Source organism: Schistocerca americana, chromosome 2 (assembly GCF_021461395.2).
Source record: "Schistocerca americana isolate TAMUIC-IGC-003095 chromosome 2, iqSchAmer2.1, whole genome shotgun sequence".
Taxonomy (NCBI): Eukaryota; Metazoa; Arthropoda; class Insecta; order Orthoptera; family Acrididae; genus Schistocerca; species Schistocerca americana.
Window position 1 is genome coordinate 538,269,708 of NC_060120.1, and position 13,492 is coordinate 538,283,199.

At 37.5% G+C, this 13,492-nt stretch overlaps 1 protein-coding gene across 5 annotated transcripts in view; it reads left to right on the forward strand.

Moving 5' to 3' along the window:
* The first annotated feature begins 2,850 nt into the window (after positions 1-2,850).
* Positions 2,851-13,492, forward strand: part of LOC124592534 (gamma-tubulin complex component 3-like) — a 293,359-nt gene continuing 282,717 nt past the window's right edge. For all 5 annotated transcript variants that reach the window (XR_006977520.1, XM_047131845.1, XM_047131844.1 and 2 more), the window contains exon 1: positions 2,851-3,038. Coding sequence is in view for 4 of the 5 variants with exons in the window: in XM_047131845.1 (XP_046987801.1) it covers positions 2,912-3,038 (127 nt within the window). In the remaining variant the exon portion in view is untranslated. The remainder of the gene's footprint in view (positions 3,039-13,492) is intronic.

Genomic DNA, 13,492 nt, shown 5'->3' on the forward strand with positions numbered 1-13,492 from the left:
GAACCTGGTAAATGCAGCATGGATGGCTATACCACAGGTCGCCATTTGCGTCTTATATACGTTGATGCCATCATGTATGGAACAAGTTATCGGGGCCTGTGGCAGACACAGTGCCTACTAGGCAACAGGACACATGCTCAACCAAAGTCACTGAAATGCTAATCATTTCTGCAGAACATACTGATGTACATGTCCTGTGAATATGAATGTCTTATCTCTAGTCATTCAAGGTGTTGTTTTCTTCTGAACATACATGTATTGCTAGCAAAATATCATGCTCTTTGTTAAGAATCTTAAAATCTCCAAAAGTTCTTCATGATTCCTTTGAAATTTAATGCAGCGTTATATCCTAATATGTGATTGTTTTTATATTCGTACTATAGAGCCAAATGGTTAATATATATTATATACATATATATAATTGTTATTTAATATGTATATTTACCATGTAACACACACACACACACACACATATGCAGTTAGGTACTTCAGCAGATACATAAAAATACTTGTGAATTGGAATGCAACATTGTGTCGAAATTCTGAAGCAATTGGTGAAGAACTTTCAGAGATTAACGATTTTAGAGAAATGAACATTTACATACATATACATAAAAATGTAAATATTCGTTTGTTGAAAATCGTAAATGTCTGAAAATTTTTCACAAATTGCTGCAAAATTATTGAAATATGTGCATGTTCTTATATACTATGACCTATTTTGATACATCAATATATAAATAAAAATGTAACACACATAAAGGGGAAAAAATCTCAAAAAGTTCTTGACCGATTTACTTTGAATTTTTACACAACACTCTAATGAACATTTGGATAGATGTGGATTATATATTTTAATGTATTAGAAAAGTTGTTAGCTAATGGGAAAGTTGTATTTACAGTTTATCAGCTGATGATTAGTATACTACTAGAGAATTTGACTATGCAATAAGAATGAACAAGTCTCAAGGTCACAGAGATGGAGGAGGGCAGATGGACTGAAGGATGGGAGAAAATGGAGATAGGAAGCAGAAAGGAGGAGATGGATAGAGGGAGAGACAGGAAGAGACAGAAAGTAAAGGAAAGGAGAAGATGGAATAGAAATGAGTATAAGGTAGGGACAGATAGAGGGGGAGAGAGAAGGGGCAGGAGGAGATGGAGAAACAGAGTGGAGAAGAAGATGGGCAAATAAAGTGGGCAGAAGGTGATGGATAAAGAGAGGAAGGAAGGGAGAGGATATGGACAAAGAGAAGAGGAGGAGGAGATGGACTGAGATGGGAGGAAAAGGAGATAGGACATATATCCCATTCCCATACATGTTATAAACATGTGCTTTCTGTTTTCTTTCTTTTTCACTTAACTAGAATAAGCCACAGGAAGACATGCTTGGGAACAGCTAGTAGACAATAAAATTAATTTCAAACATAAACTGAAATCATACCCGTTTGACAACTCCTCTTACTCTAGAGAATAATTTTTAAGTATGTTCATGTGTCTGGGTGACGGGGCAGATGTTTTTGAAGTAGAGAACATCGTCAGGTAAACTCATTACACGTAAAAAAAGAAATAACAGAAAAAGTAGCTTCAGACAATCATGTAAATGGGCAGGATGCTGCCAGTTTTTCACTGAGAAAAAATGTATCGTTGTAAAACAGGCTCATTACACTTCATTGATTGCATTTACGATTCCTACGGTCCCTAGAACATGCGAATAATTAAACTATCCCAAGGATAATGGTGAATTTGGGTAGTACAGTACATGATCGAAAATCGTGTGACACGAACTTCACAGATTTAAGACTACAGACGAGAATATTAAAATAGCCATGAAAACAACACGTTCCTTTGTTTAATCGAGGTAAATGTAGATAGAGATCTACGAAAATATCGCTTGTATATCATATACTTCTAAAAGTAAGAATAGTCTGTTTCTTTGAAAAAAGTCTTTGGTAAATAAAATACATGGAATCGTTCAAGCTATTTTCATTTATTGGAATCATCCAATGAATCTGTTCCATAGCTTTGCATATTGACCAGGACTTTGTACAAAGAATGTCCTGGTATCTGAAGTGGGCTTGAACAAAAATATCTTCTAAGAAATGGCTGCCTCATCTGTCTCTATCAAAGAATGTTAAATTTTAATTTCGTTGTTATTGTACGTAATAAACTACTCCTGTCTAAAATAAAATTGTCGGGGTTATGCATATGCTGCAGTATTGTGGATTTTAGTATACTTACTATATGAATCTTCGGGCGTTCATAGCGTCATTGTTAAAGACTCTTCATTTATAGAGAACAGTTTACTCCACTGATAAGATACTTTAAAGACAGTAAATCAACAATGGCCAACTGAGCTTGTTTCTGTAGCAAAAATGTCAGTATGCATACACCTCTCAGCGATTTGTACGCATATTCTTATAACGTTTTAGTTGGTTATTGGAATAAAATGGTTATTAAGCATTACAGGCAATGAAGCTGAATTTGCTGTCTGTTACTTTCGCGAAGCAAATTAAATAGCTCATAAACAGATGAAATTCCAAAGATATTAAAAAGTGCTCCAAGATAAATCTCCATTACGGGTAACTTTTTAATGTAGTCATAAGTAATAAAGACGTTTTTCCACATGCAGCGAAAATGCACATACAACTTCCTACTCCCACACCGGGCAGTCATGTGGTCTGTAGGTACACTCAAGTGGCTCACTGTCATGCCAGTTGTTTTGACAATAAGAAATATCTTCCGTGTAAATCTTTCACTGGCCACATGCATCACTGTCTAAGGTATTACAGATCAGCAACGTTAAAGATGTTACTATCAATTAGCTTCAGTAGCTACCGCTAGGTGGATCTGCTCTCGTGCGTTGGACAGTGTCAACTGTAATGAAGGGCGGGAGGGCACGCGAACTATCAGTATGTCGTGTAAAGAATATGAAGACAATGTGTTATCGTTAGCTAAAGACTGGTGCTCAGATGTAAACAGTGAAACATTTACTTCTTTGCTTCAAGAATTGATTTTTCATCTCAGTGGAAAACATAAAGGTTTGTTGACACTTTCTTGTGTTTTTTGACATTAGAAAGCGACATTGTTGAGAATGATATGTATTTCTGAAACACATCGTGGTCATTATTTCTCAGTTCCGTTTGACCTAGTAACTGTCTTGAACTGTTTGCAGTAAATTTTACGTTAGTCATAGTATTCTCAGTGAAAATTGAAAATGATTGTTGATGCCTTGATATGGGTACTTTCCGGTGAGATTTCATTTGAATGAAACAATATGTGTCTACTGAAGAAATACGGTTGTCTAGACGATTTGTAAACTTGAATTTTTGAAATTCGCCCCTTAACATACTGAAGTGACATGTTTTATTTTTGCTTGCTTCGGTTATGTCTGTTTGTTGACAGTATTGTTCTTTTTGTAAATGACAGTAGCTGATAATAGGTAGTCAGTTTGGAGATGGGCATTGATATGATACCCATTAATTTATTGTTTGGGAACTTAATTATGCCCATTGCAGGCAGGTTTTGCGTAACCACTGTGGAATTTTATACGATCTGACATTAAATTTGTATTCCACGGTACGTGATTTGCCCCTTGGCCAGACGTATTCAAGTTGCGCTATTGCAATTTGCGTGACTCGCAGTCAGTGTACAAACTTTATCCATATAGCTTTAATCCAGTGCAGTGGGATATATTGCCAAGAACTGGATAGTGAGCATGAGATCAGAGCTATATGGGTTTAACTTTTTGTTTGCATATGGAGTAAGTGTCAAGTAGGCCTACGTTGTAAGTTTTAGTATAGTGGAAAACGACTTGGAGTTTATCGTTTGAAATAACTTTTGCTTTTTTAACATAAACATGTTTGAAGGGTTTAGAGTTTCTGAATCTGAATTAATGAAGGACTGGTCAAGAATGTCATATGTTACTGAGTCCATGTGTAAATTTTTAAAACCAGTATTTTATTTATATTACCGTTAGTGGAATAGTGTAAGCAAATGTGTGAGACTGTAAATGCAATATTCATGCCGAAAGTGTAATTGGGACACATTTTGCTCCCTTTACACCACCATCACCCCCACCCACCTCAAATGTGCCAACAGTCAGATGTTTAGTGTAGCTTGAGTTCTAGTTCTTGAGATGACTGGGTGTTGTTGTGTTGTCTTCATCAACATCATTCATCCACATTACGGTCGGAGGAAGGCAACGGCAAACCACCTCCACTAGGACCTTGCCTAGTAAGGCGGCATGGGTCTCCTGTGTCGCTCCCCTACGCTCTGTAAAGAAGTATGGGACTCATCATGATCATCGAGTTCTAGGTGGGATTGGAAGATGACAGTTTGGTTATGAGTTGCCGAAGATAACCTATGTGAACGTGAGATAATTTTGTGGTAACAGGTCGCATGCTTAGATTCCACCGTTCACACCATATTGAATGTACTCTGCAAGCTAAATTCAGAAAAGCTACATTAGATGCTAAACAAATTTCTGACAGGCATTTCATTGTGTTTTGTTTACCACTGTGATAGGGGCCTACATCAAATCCAAAATATGCAGGGGAGGGGGCATAACGTAACTCTTGCTATATTTACTTGACCTTGGACATGCAATGGTAATAGACATATCAAGCTGTGCAGTAACATGTAAATATATGTGTAATCGCATAATATGTGTGTTAAAAATGTTCAATTGTTTTCTCAAAACTCACAGTGACATAGGCTATATGTATTTCATGCTGCGCTACTTTGCTTGCATATCACTGTCGACACTTCACCTATTCTACTTCTCCCGTGAAAGGCTGATTTCTGTGATTAATTGTGTACTTGCATGTGACTGAACAAAGAGAAACGTTAGCAGCAAAAATATTTTTTGAAGCCATGTCTTTAACACAGTATACATTTTTGTCTAGTTATGAAATTTATTACAAGAGCAATTGGTATATTTTTGAAGTGTGACGTCATACATTGTGTAGACGGCAATATAGATGCTTTTGTTTGAAAGTTTCAGTGCGTATGTTGGCTGTGTTTAGTTTATGGTATGTAAAATATGAAACTTCCTGGCAGATTAAAACTGTGTGCCCGACCGAGACTCGAACTCGGGACCTTTGCCCATAACATCTCTTTATGGTATGTAGTTTATTTCTTTTAGGTGATGGCATAGATTATGTTGTTTACTGGAACATAGCTCAAATAGAGATGTGATCCATTGAAGGGCCTGATGTGTTGCATTGTGTTATGTGCTAGATCTGTGTGTGTTTTTATGCTTCTCATAACATTCTGAGATGCAGTGTAGTCCAAGGCATAGGTTGGGTAGTCATGTCTTGTTTATATGCTTATAATACATTGCATAGTTACACTCATTACCCTGATTGAAACTGTATTTTCTCATTGTGGTCTGATATTTTTTTTGTCTCTTATGGGTTTGAAACCATTAATGACAAAATCATTCCCAGCTCGGAACCCCTTTTTATCCTGTAGATCTAGGAAATTATCGTATTTTATTTTGCTAATGGCTTTTAGGGACATCAACCATATGTTGTTTCTCAAGGCCGTTTTAATGATGTCAGTGTGTTGGAATGTTATCACGCTATTAACTAATACCAAAAGTTGACATTTTTGGTGTAGAGAAATGTTAGACACAAGTCCTCCACTTTGATTGGTGACATAGGAAACATACAATAAACTCTGTAAACAATATGGTGAGTGTAATGTAATGCTATTGGCAGTTTTTTCAAAAGGGCTAAGGTACAGATCAGTCTGTAAATCTATACTCAGTCTAAGCTACAGATCAATCTGTTTCGGTTTTTCGTTTGCCCACATTCATGGGCTTCGCCAATTAAGAACAAAACTATAAATATGTGCACCAAAAGTTACATGGCAGTAGCTCTTAATCTTTACGTCAGTGGCCAAAGCCAATGATCGAACATTGCTCTTGACCCAACATTTTGATTGCAGCAAGTCAGGTAAGCCAGTGAATATGGATGTGGAATGAAGATTATGGTAAATAATTGAGCTGCGACGTACCACTAAGCCTAGATTAGCCAATGTCATTGTTTTCTCCGTATTTAATTCTCATCATGATAAATATTAACCTTTTTTTTGAAAGTATTAATAATTTCCAATGTTCACTTCATATTTCATGTGCACATTTTTTATAAGCAACTAAAATTGCAAGGTAAATTGAGAAACATACTGTGTAGGTGATAGGGAAACATTTGACAAGTGTTTCAGAACATATTATTTGCCCTACTGGAAAATGAAAAAGAAACACTTTGACTTAAGTGATACGGGGGGGTTGTAGTAAGAGTAATCATTTAAAACAGATTTTTGAAACATTGTTACTATACATTCTTGGGATAGTTTACGTCTTATCTTCGAGAGACTTCCAGTTCAATTCCTTCAGTATCTCTATGACAATCTCCTACAGATTAAACAAACCTGTGTCCATTTGTGCTGCCCTTCACTGTATATGTTCGGCATCCCCTGTTAGTCCCATTTGATATGGATCACACACACTTCAGCAATATTCTAGAACGGGTCACACGAATGATTGTAAGCAGTCTTGTTTGTAGACTGATTGCACTTCCCCAGCATTCTACCAATAAACCTGCTTCACCCACGACTGAACCTATGTAATCAACCCATTTCACATCCCTACAAAGTGTTATGCCCAGGTATTTGTACAAGTTGGCTGATTCCAACAGTGACTCGTTAATATTATAGTCATAGGAAAGTATGTTTCTTCGTTTTGTGAATCTACAGTTTCACATTTCTAAACATTTAGAGTGAGTTGCCAGTATCTCCACCACTTTGAAATCTTACCAGTATCTGACTGAATATTTATGCAGCTTCTTTCAGATAGTATTTCATTATAGATATCTGCATCATCTGCAAAAAGCCTGATTTTATTATTCATAGTGCCTGCAGGGTCATTAATATACAACCTGAACAGCAAGGGTCCCAGCACACTTCCCTAGGACACACCCGAAGTTACTTCTACATCTGGCAATGACTCACCATCCAAGATCTACATCCACAAGGATACTCTGCAAGTCACACTTAAGTGCCGGTCAGAGGATTCATTGAACTACCTTCACAATAACTCTCTATTATTCCAGTCTTGGACAGCACACAGAAAAAAACGAACACCTATACCTTTGTGTGTGATCTCTGATTTTCCTTAGTTTACTATGATGATCGTTTCTCTCTGTGCAGGCTGGCGTCAACAAAATATTTTCACATTTGGAGGAGAAAGTTGGTGGTTGAAATTTTGTGAGAAGATTCCACCAAAGCGAAAAAAACATTTGTTTCAGTGATTTCCACCCCAAATCCTGTATCGTGCCAATGGCACTCTGTTCCCTATTTCGTGATAGGCCTAATACAAAACATGCTACTCTTCTTTGAACATACTCAATGTACTCTGTGAATCCTATCTGGTAAGGATTCCAGACAGCGCAGCAGTATTCCAAAAAGAGGACGGAGAATTGAAGTGTAGGCAGTCTCCTTAGTAGATATGTCACATTTTCTAAGTGTTCTGCTGGTATAACGCAGTCTTTGATTTGCTTTTAAGTTTTGTGTAATTGTAATTCGGGGTATTTAGTTCAATTTATGGCCTTTAGATTTGGTTGATTTATCCTGTAACCGAAGTTTAATGGATTCCTTTTAGCACTCATGTGGATGACCGTGCACTTCTCATTATTTAAGGTCAATTACCAAATTTTGCATCATACACATATCTTTTCTAAATTGTTTTGCAGAGGGCCTTGGGGAACACCAGAAATCACTTATGTTTTACTCGATGACTTTCCGTCATTTACTGTGAACTGTGACCCCTCTGACAGGAAATCACAAGTCCAGTTACATAAGTGAGGTGGTATTCCATAAGCACAAAATTTCACTGCAAGCTGCTTGCGTAGAACAGTGTCAGAAGCCCTCTGGAAATCTAGAAATATGGAATCAATTTGAAATCACGTGTGAATAGCACTCAACCCTTTGCGTGTGTAAAGAGCTGGTTGTTTCGCAAAAACTATGTTTTCTTAAATCCGTGTTGACTGTGTGTCAATAGACCATTCTCTTCAAGGTAATTTATAATGTTCGAACACAGTATATGTTCCAAAATCTTGCTGCATATTGACATTAGTGATACGAGCCTGTAATTTAGAGGATTACGCCTACTACCTTTCTTGAATATTGGTGTGACCTGGGCAATAGTCCAGTCTTTGGGTACAGATCTTTTGTTGAGGGAGCGGTTTTATGTTGTTGTTAAGTATGGAACTATTGCATCAGCGTACTCTGAAAGGAACCTAATTGATATACAGTGTGGACTGGAAGATTTGCTTTTATTAAGTGATTGAAGTTGCTGCACTACTCCAAGGATATCTACTTCTAAACTACTCATGTTGGCAGCTGTTCTTGATTCAAATTCTGGAGTATTTACTTCCTCTTCTGTGGTGAACAAATTTCGGAAGGCTGTGTCAAGTAACTCTGCTTCGGTAGCACTGTTGTCGACAGCATTTTTCATTGCTATCGTGCAGAGAAGGCATTGATTTTATTTTGCCTCTAGCACACTGTACATACGACGAGAATCTCTTTGAGTTTTCTACCAGGTTTTGAGACTATGTTTCGTTATGGAAACTATTATAAGCATCTTGCATTGAAGTCTGCACTAAATTTCGAGCTTCTATAAAAGATCACCAATCTTGGAGATTTTGCATTCATTTAGATTTGGCATACTTTTTTTTGTTGCTTCTGCAACATGTTGCATACTCCCTACCAAAAAGTTCTCAGTCCAGTCACAAATTTCACCTGATACCCCATTGATCGTACTTTTGACAGTAAGCATAGATATGGTACTGAATCAAATGCTCTTCGAACATCAAGAAATCCTGCATCTAACTGGTTGCGTTGGTCCAAAGTTTTCAGCAGGTCATCAGAAAAGGTGCGAGTTGGGTTTTACATGGTTGATATTTTTGAAAACAGTGCTGGTTGATGGTTAGGAGGACATTCTGTTTAATATATCTCATTATGTTTGAGCTCAGAATATTCTAAAACAATCGATCTCAAGCGTATTGGAATGTGGATCATGTCTACTACCTTTCTTGTAGATGGGTGTGACCAGTTCCATTCTTAAATAACCGAGTACAGTTTTTTGTTCGAGGGATGTATGATAGTTAATAGTTAGAAGAGCGGCTATCTAAATCGCAAATCCAGTATAGAATCTGACAGGGAATACACTGGGGCCTGTAACTTTGTTCAGTTTTAACGACTTACACTGTTTCTGAACACCGCTGACACTAATACTTACTTCATTCATCTTTTCAGTGCTACAAGGACTAAATTGGGAACACTTCCTGGGTGTTCCTTTGTAAAGGAACATGTGAAAACTGAGGTCCAGTGTTTCAGCTTTTGCTTTGTTACCCTCAATTTCAGTTCCTGAATCATTTTTTAGAGATGGGACACTAACTTTGGTGCCAATAACAGCCTTTACATACAAACAGAATTTCTTTGAGCTCTGTGAAAGACCACTTGACAATATTCTGCTACAGTAGTCACTGAAGGTATCACGCATTGATCTCTTGGCAGCCAAGTGAATTTCATGCAGCATCTTTCTATCAACTGCTCTTTGCTTTGTTCTACACCAATTATGCACTAATCTCTGTTTCATTAGAAGTTTCTTTACAGCGACTGTATACAGTGGAGGTTTCCTCCCATTGTGGACTGTTTTGCTGGATGCATGTCTGTCCAGTGCATGGTCAACTATTCTTTCAAACTTGAGCCGTAGTTCCTCTACATCCTCCTGCTCTGTGCTGAAAGTTTCAAGTTCCTCTTTGAGATATGACACTACTAGATTTTTTAATCTAGTTCACTGAACATCTTTCTGCTTGTTTTAATTGTACTTTGGTAATCATTGTTGCCACAATGGTGTCATGGTCATTGATACCAGTTTCTATGTGGACATTCTCAAAGAGGTCGGGTATATTTGTTATCATTAGATCCAAAATATTTCCATGGTGAGTGGGATTCGTATCTGTGTGTTCTTGGTAGTTTTCTGAGAAAGCATTTAGTAAAGTTTTGCAGGATATCTTATCACTGCCACCACTAACAAAACTGTAATTTTCCAAGTTAATTATTGGATGATTAAAGTCTCCACCGATGATTACAGTATCATTGGGGAACTTATGTTCAAGTGAACTGAAGGTTTTTTTTTTTTTTTTTTTCCTTAAGTTTTTGGTTACATCAGAAAAAGAGTCGGGTGGGTGATAGAAGGATCCAGTTATCATTTTATGCCCACCCCTGATATGGAGTCTTGCTCAGTCAATCTCACGTGCACATTCAGTTCCTACCTTTGTGGATTTGAGTTCCTTGTTTACTGTGACAAATACACCACCTCCGTTTCCCATTTGCCTAGCCTTTCAATATACTTTTAAATTTCCACAAAATGTTGTGTGTTATCAATTTCAGGTTTCAACCAGCTTTACGTACCTAGTATAATGTAAGCTTCACTGCTTTTCATGAGCAATTCAAACTGGGCACTTTGAATGGTTTGGTAGTGTACCATTATGATTGTGGTTGTAGATAACGGTTTCTCAAATAAAATTGTATGGTATTTGGCAGAGGTATAAGTTTTGAAAAAGACTATTTTTTTTTTATTTGAAGATGGAAGCACTGATAATTGAATCATGAAGCAGACTGTTCAAATGGACAGTATAAAGCAGAAGATTGAGGACATCAGAATGGAACTAATTTTTACAAAACTGAACAAGCTGCTGGAGATAACTAAGAGCCTGTAAGTTCAGAAGAGGTGAAGGAAACAGAATCTCAACAGAAAAACAATAGATTTACAAGAAAACCTGGATGACTACTAATAGCCATGAATGTAGGAGCATTTATTGGAAAATTTACCTCAGAATCTTGTAGGTGTGAAGGATCAGCATGATGAGGAAGAATGGGTAAAAGCAGTAAAGGAAGGATTTGACTCTGTCATCCAACAGAACTTGGGCTTATGTACCTCTTCGAAAAATGAAACAGCAAGTAGGTGTTCAAAATAAGCTTGAAATATTGAAAGATATGAGGCACGTTTGGTTATTAAAGGTTCTGCACAGTTAATGGGGTATAACTACAAGGAGATGTATGTCCCAGTTGCTTGACTCACTACATTGAGAAATTTTCTTAGCGTGATGAATGAACATGATCTTTTTGTGGAAAAAATGGATGTACATAATGTGTTCTTACATGAAGAACTAAGTAAAAAAATTACATTAAAGTGTCCAATAGTGTTAAGAATAAGGAAAGACTTGTATGTAGAATCAATAAAGGAACTGTACATCTGAAAATTTTAGAAAGGTAATCTGTTTTCAACAGTCTGAAGTTAATTGGTGTGTCTGTGTTGAAAGCTCTGATGTGTCTGGTATGTATCTGCTGCAGTAGATATTCTAATTGCTGAGAGCTTTAAAAACATACTCACAGATATTAAAAATAAGCTAAAAACATCATTTGAAACGCGGGACATTGGTGAACCAAAATTCTTCCTGGGACTTGTTGTGTAGAGAACCAATGGCAATCTGTTTCTTAGTCAGTATGTGTATCTTCTAAACTTATTGAAAAGATTCAATATGGAAGATTGATGGAAACCAAACTCGTTGAAAATGCTTGTGGAAACATAGTTAAAAAAAAATCCAGAGAATTAATAGATTGTTTGATGGACGCTTGATGTCTCTGTTATGAGAAGGAAAACTCAAATTGCTCTTCTCTGCTATGCTAATTATGACGGGGAAAGGGAAGAGCACCAAAGTTCTGCAACAAGATACATCATCCATGTTTTTGGAGATACTGCTTCTCAAGTTACAAAGATGCATACATCTGTTTCACTATCTTGAACAGAGCAAAATATATTACTTTGTCAACAGCTACAACAAAAGCTGAGTGGTTGAAAACTGTCCTTGAAGAATTTAAAATATTTGTGGAAACTGCAACAATTTATGAAGATATTTGCTCATGCATACATCTGTTACAGAAATAGGAACATAAATGAGAGAGGCATGTAGATATTGAAAATAATTTGATAGTTGTAGATTGAGGTAAGTCTGGCTGTTCAATATATCAGCTCCATGCAACAAATGGCAGATATCTTCACAAAAGACGTATGAATGTACATTTCAATAGACTGTGTCTTCTCAATATGGGAATAATGAAATTGAGAGATATTTGATGCTTTAATGCCTGTGCTTGTATTCATCATCATCATCATCATCAGCCAATTCAGTCATTAAATGATGTGGCCTCTTCGAGTCGTGGATTCAGGTAGGCTTTCAGCAGTCTTCTCCGAGTGGGATGGTCTTGGGCAGTTCTCTGCCAGGTGTTACCAGCGATCTTCTTGATGTCTTTGTCCCATCTGTCTGTGGTCTTCCTCTAGGCCTCCGGTGCTCTCTCGGACTCCACTCCAGTACTAGTTTCGTTCATCTGTTGTCTTTTCTTCTTGCGATGTGGCCAGCCCACTGCCATTTCAAGGAACCTACTGTCTCTAAGATGTCATTAACCTTCGTCACAGACCCAATGTCATCTGCCCTCTTCCTATTCTTTCTTGTATAGCCCAGCATTTATCTCTCCATGGTTCTCTGTGCTGTCGTAAGTTTCCCTTTTGTAAATGAGTTCAGTGTCCACGTCTCGCAGCCATACGACATCACAGGAAGAATGCATTGATCAAATACTGCTTTCTTCAGATTTACTGGCGTTTTTGTTTGAATACTGCTGAATTCTTCCCAAATGCTTGCCAGCCAAGCTTGATGCGTCGATAGATTTATGGCCTTATGTCTCCCTTCATATTTATAATCTGGCCAAGGTAGACATATTCACTGACATCTTCTAGTAGACTGTCCTTGACTTTCACATCTCCAGCTGGGACCCATTTGTTGGTCATTACTTTTGTTTTGGAAAGGTTCATGTTCAAGCCAACCAGCTCACATTCCAATGCAAGATCTGTAACTAAGTTTTGGAGATCTGCGAAGTCCTTGGCCAGTAAGGCAATATCATCAGCAAATCTCAAGTTTGTAAGCCTTCTTCCATTAATTCTAATTCCCTTACCTTCCCAGCTCAGCTTTGACATAGTCATTTCCAATACAGCAGAGAACAGTTTTGGGGAGATGGGATCACCTTGCCTGACACTCCTCATTATGTGGAATTCTCGAGTTGATTCGCCGATGTTAACATAAGCTGAAGAATTCTCGTAGATTTTCCTGAGCACTTCACCGTATGTTGCTCCCATTCCTTGCTCACTCAAAGCTTGGAGGACAGCTACATGGCTAATGGAGTCAATTGCCTTTTCAAAGTCAACAAAGGCAATGCAGAGAGGCAGTTGGTATTCATTCGCTCTGCTTATCACTTCACTAACGGTCAGAATGTGGTCAATAGTGCTAAAATTGCTTCGGAATCCTGCTTGTTCTATAGGTTGGGCTGAGTCTAGGGTGGAACTAATTCGGTGTAACAAGATCTTTGTGAAAAT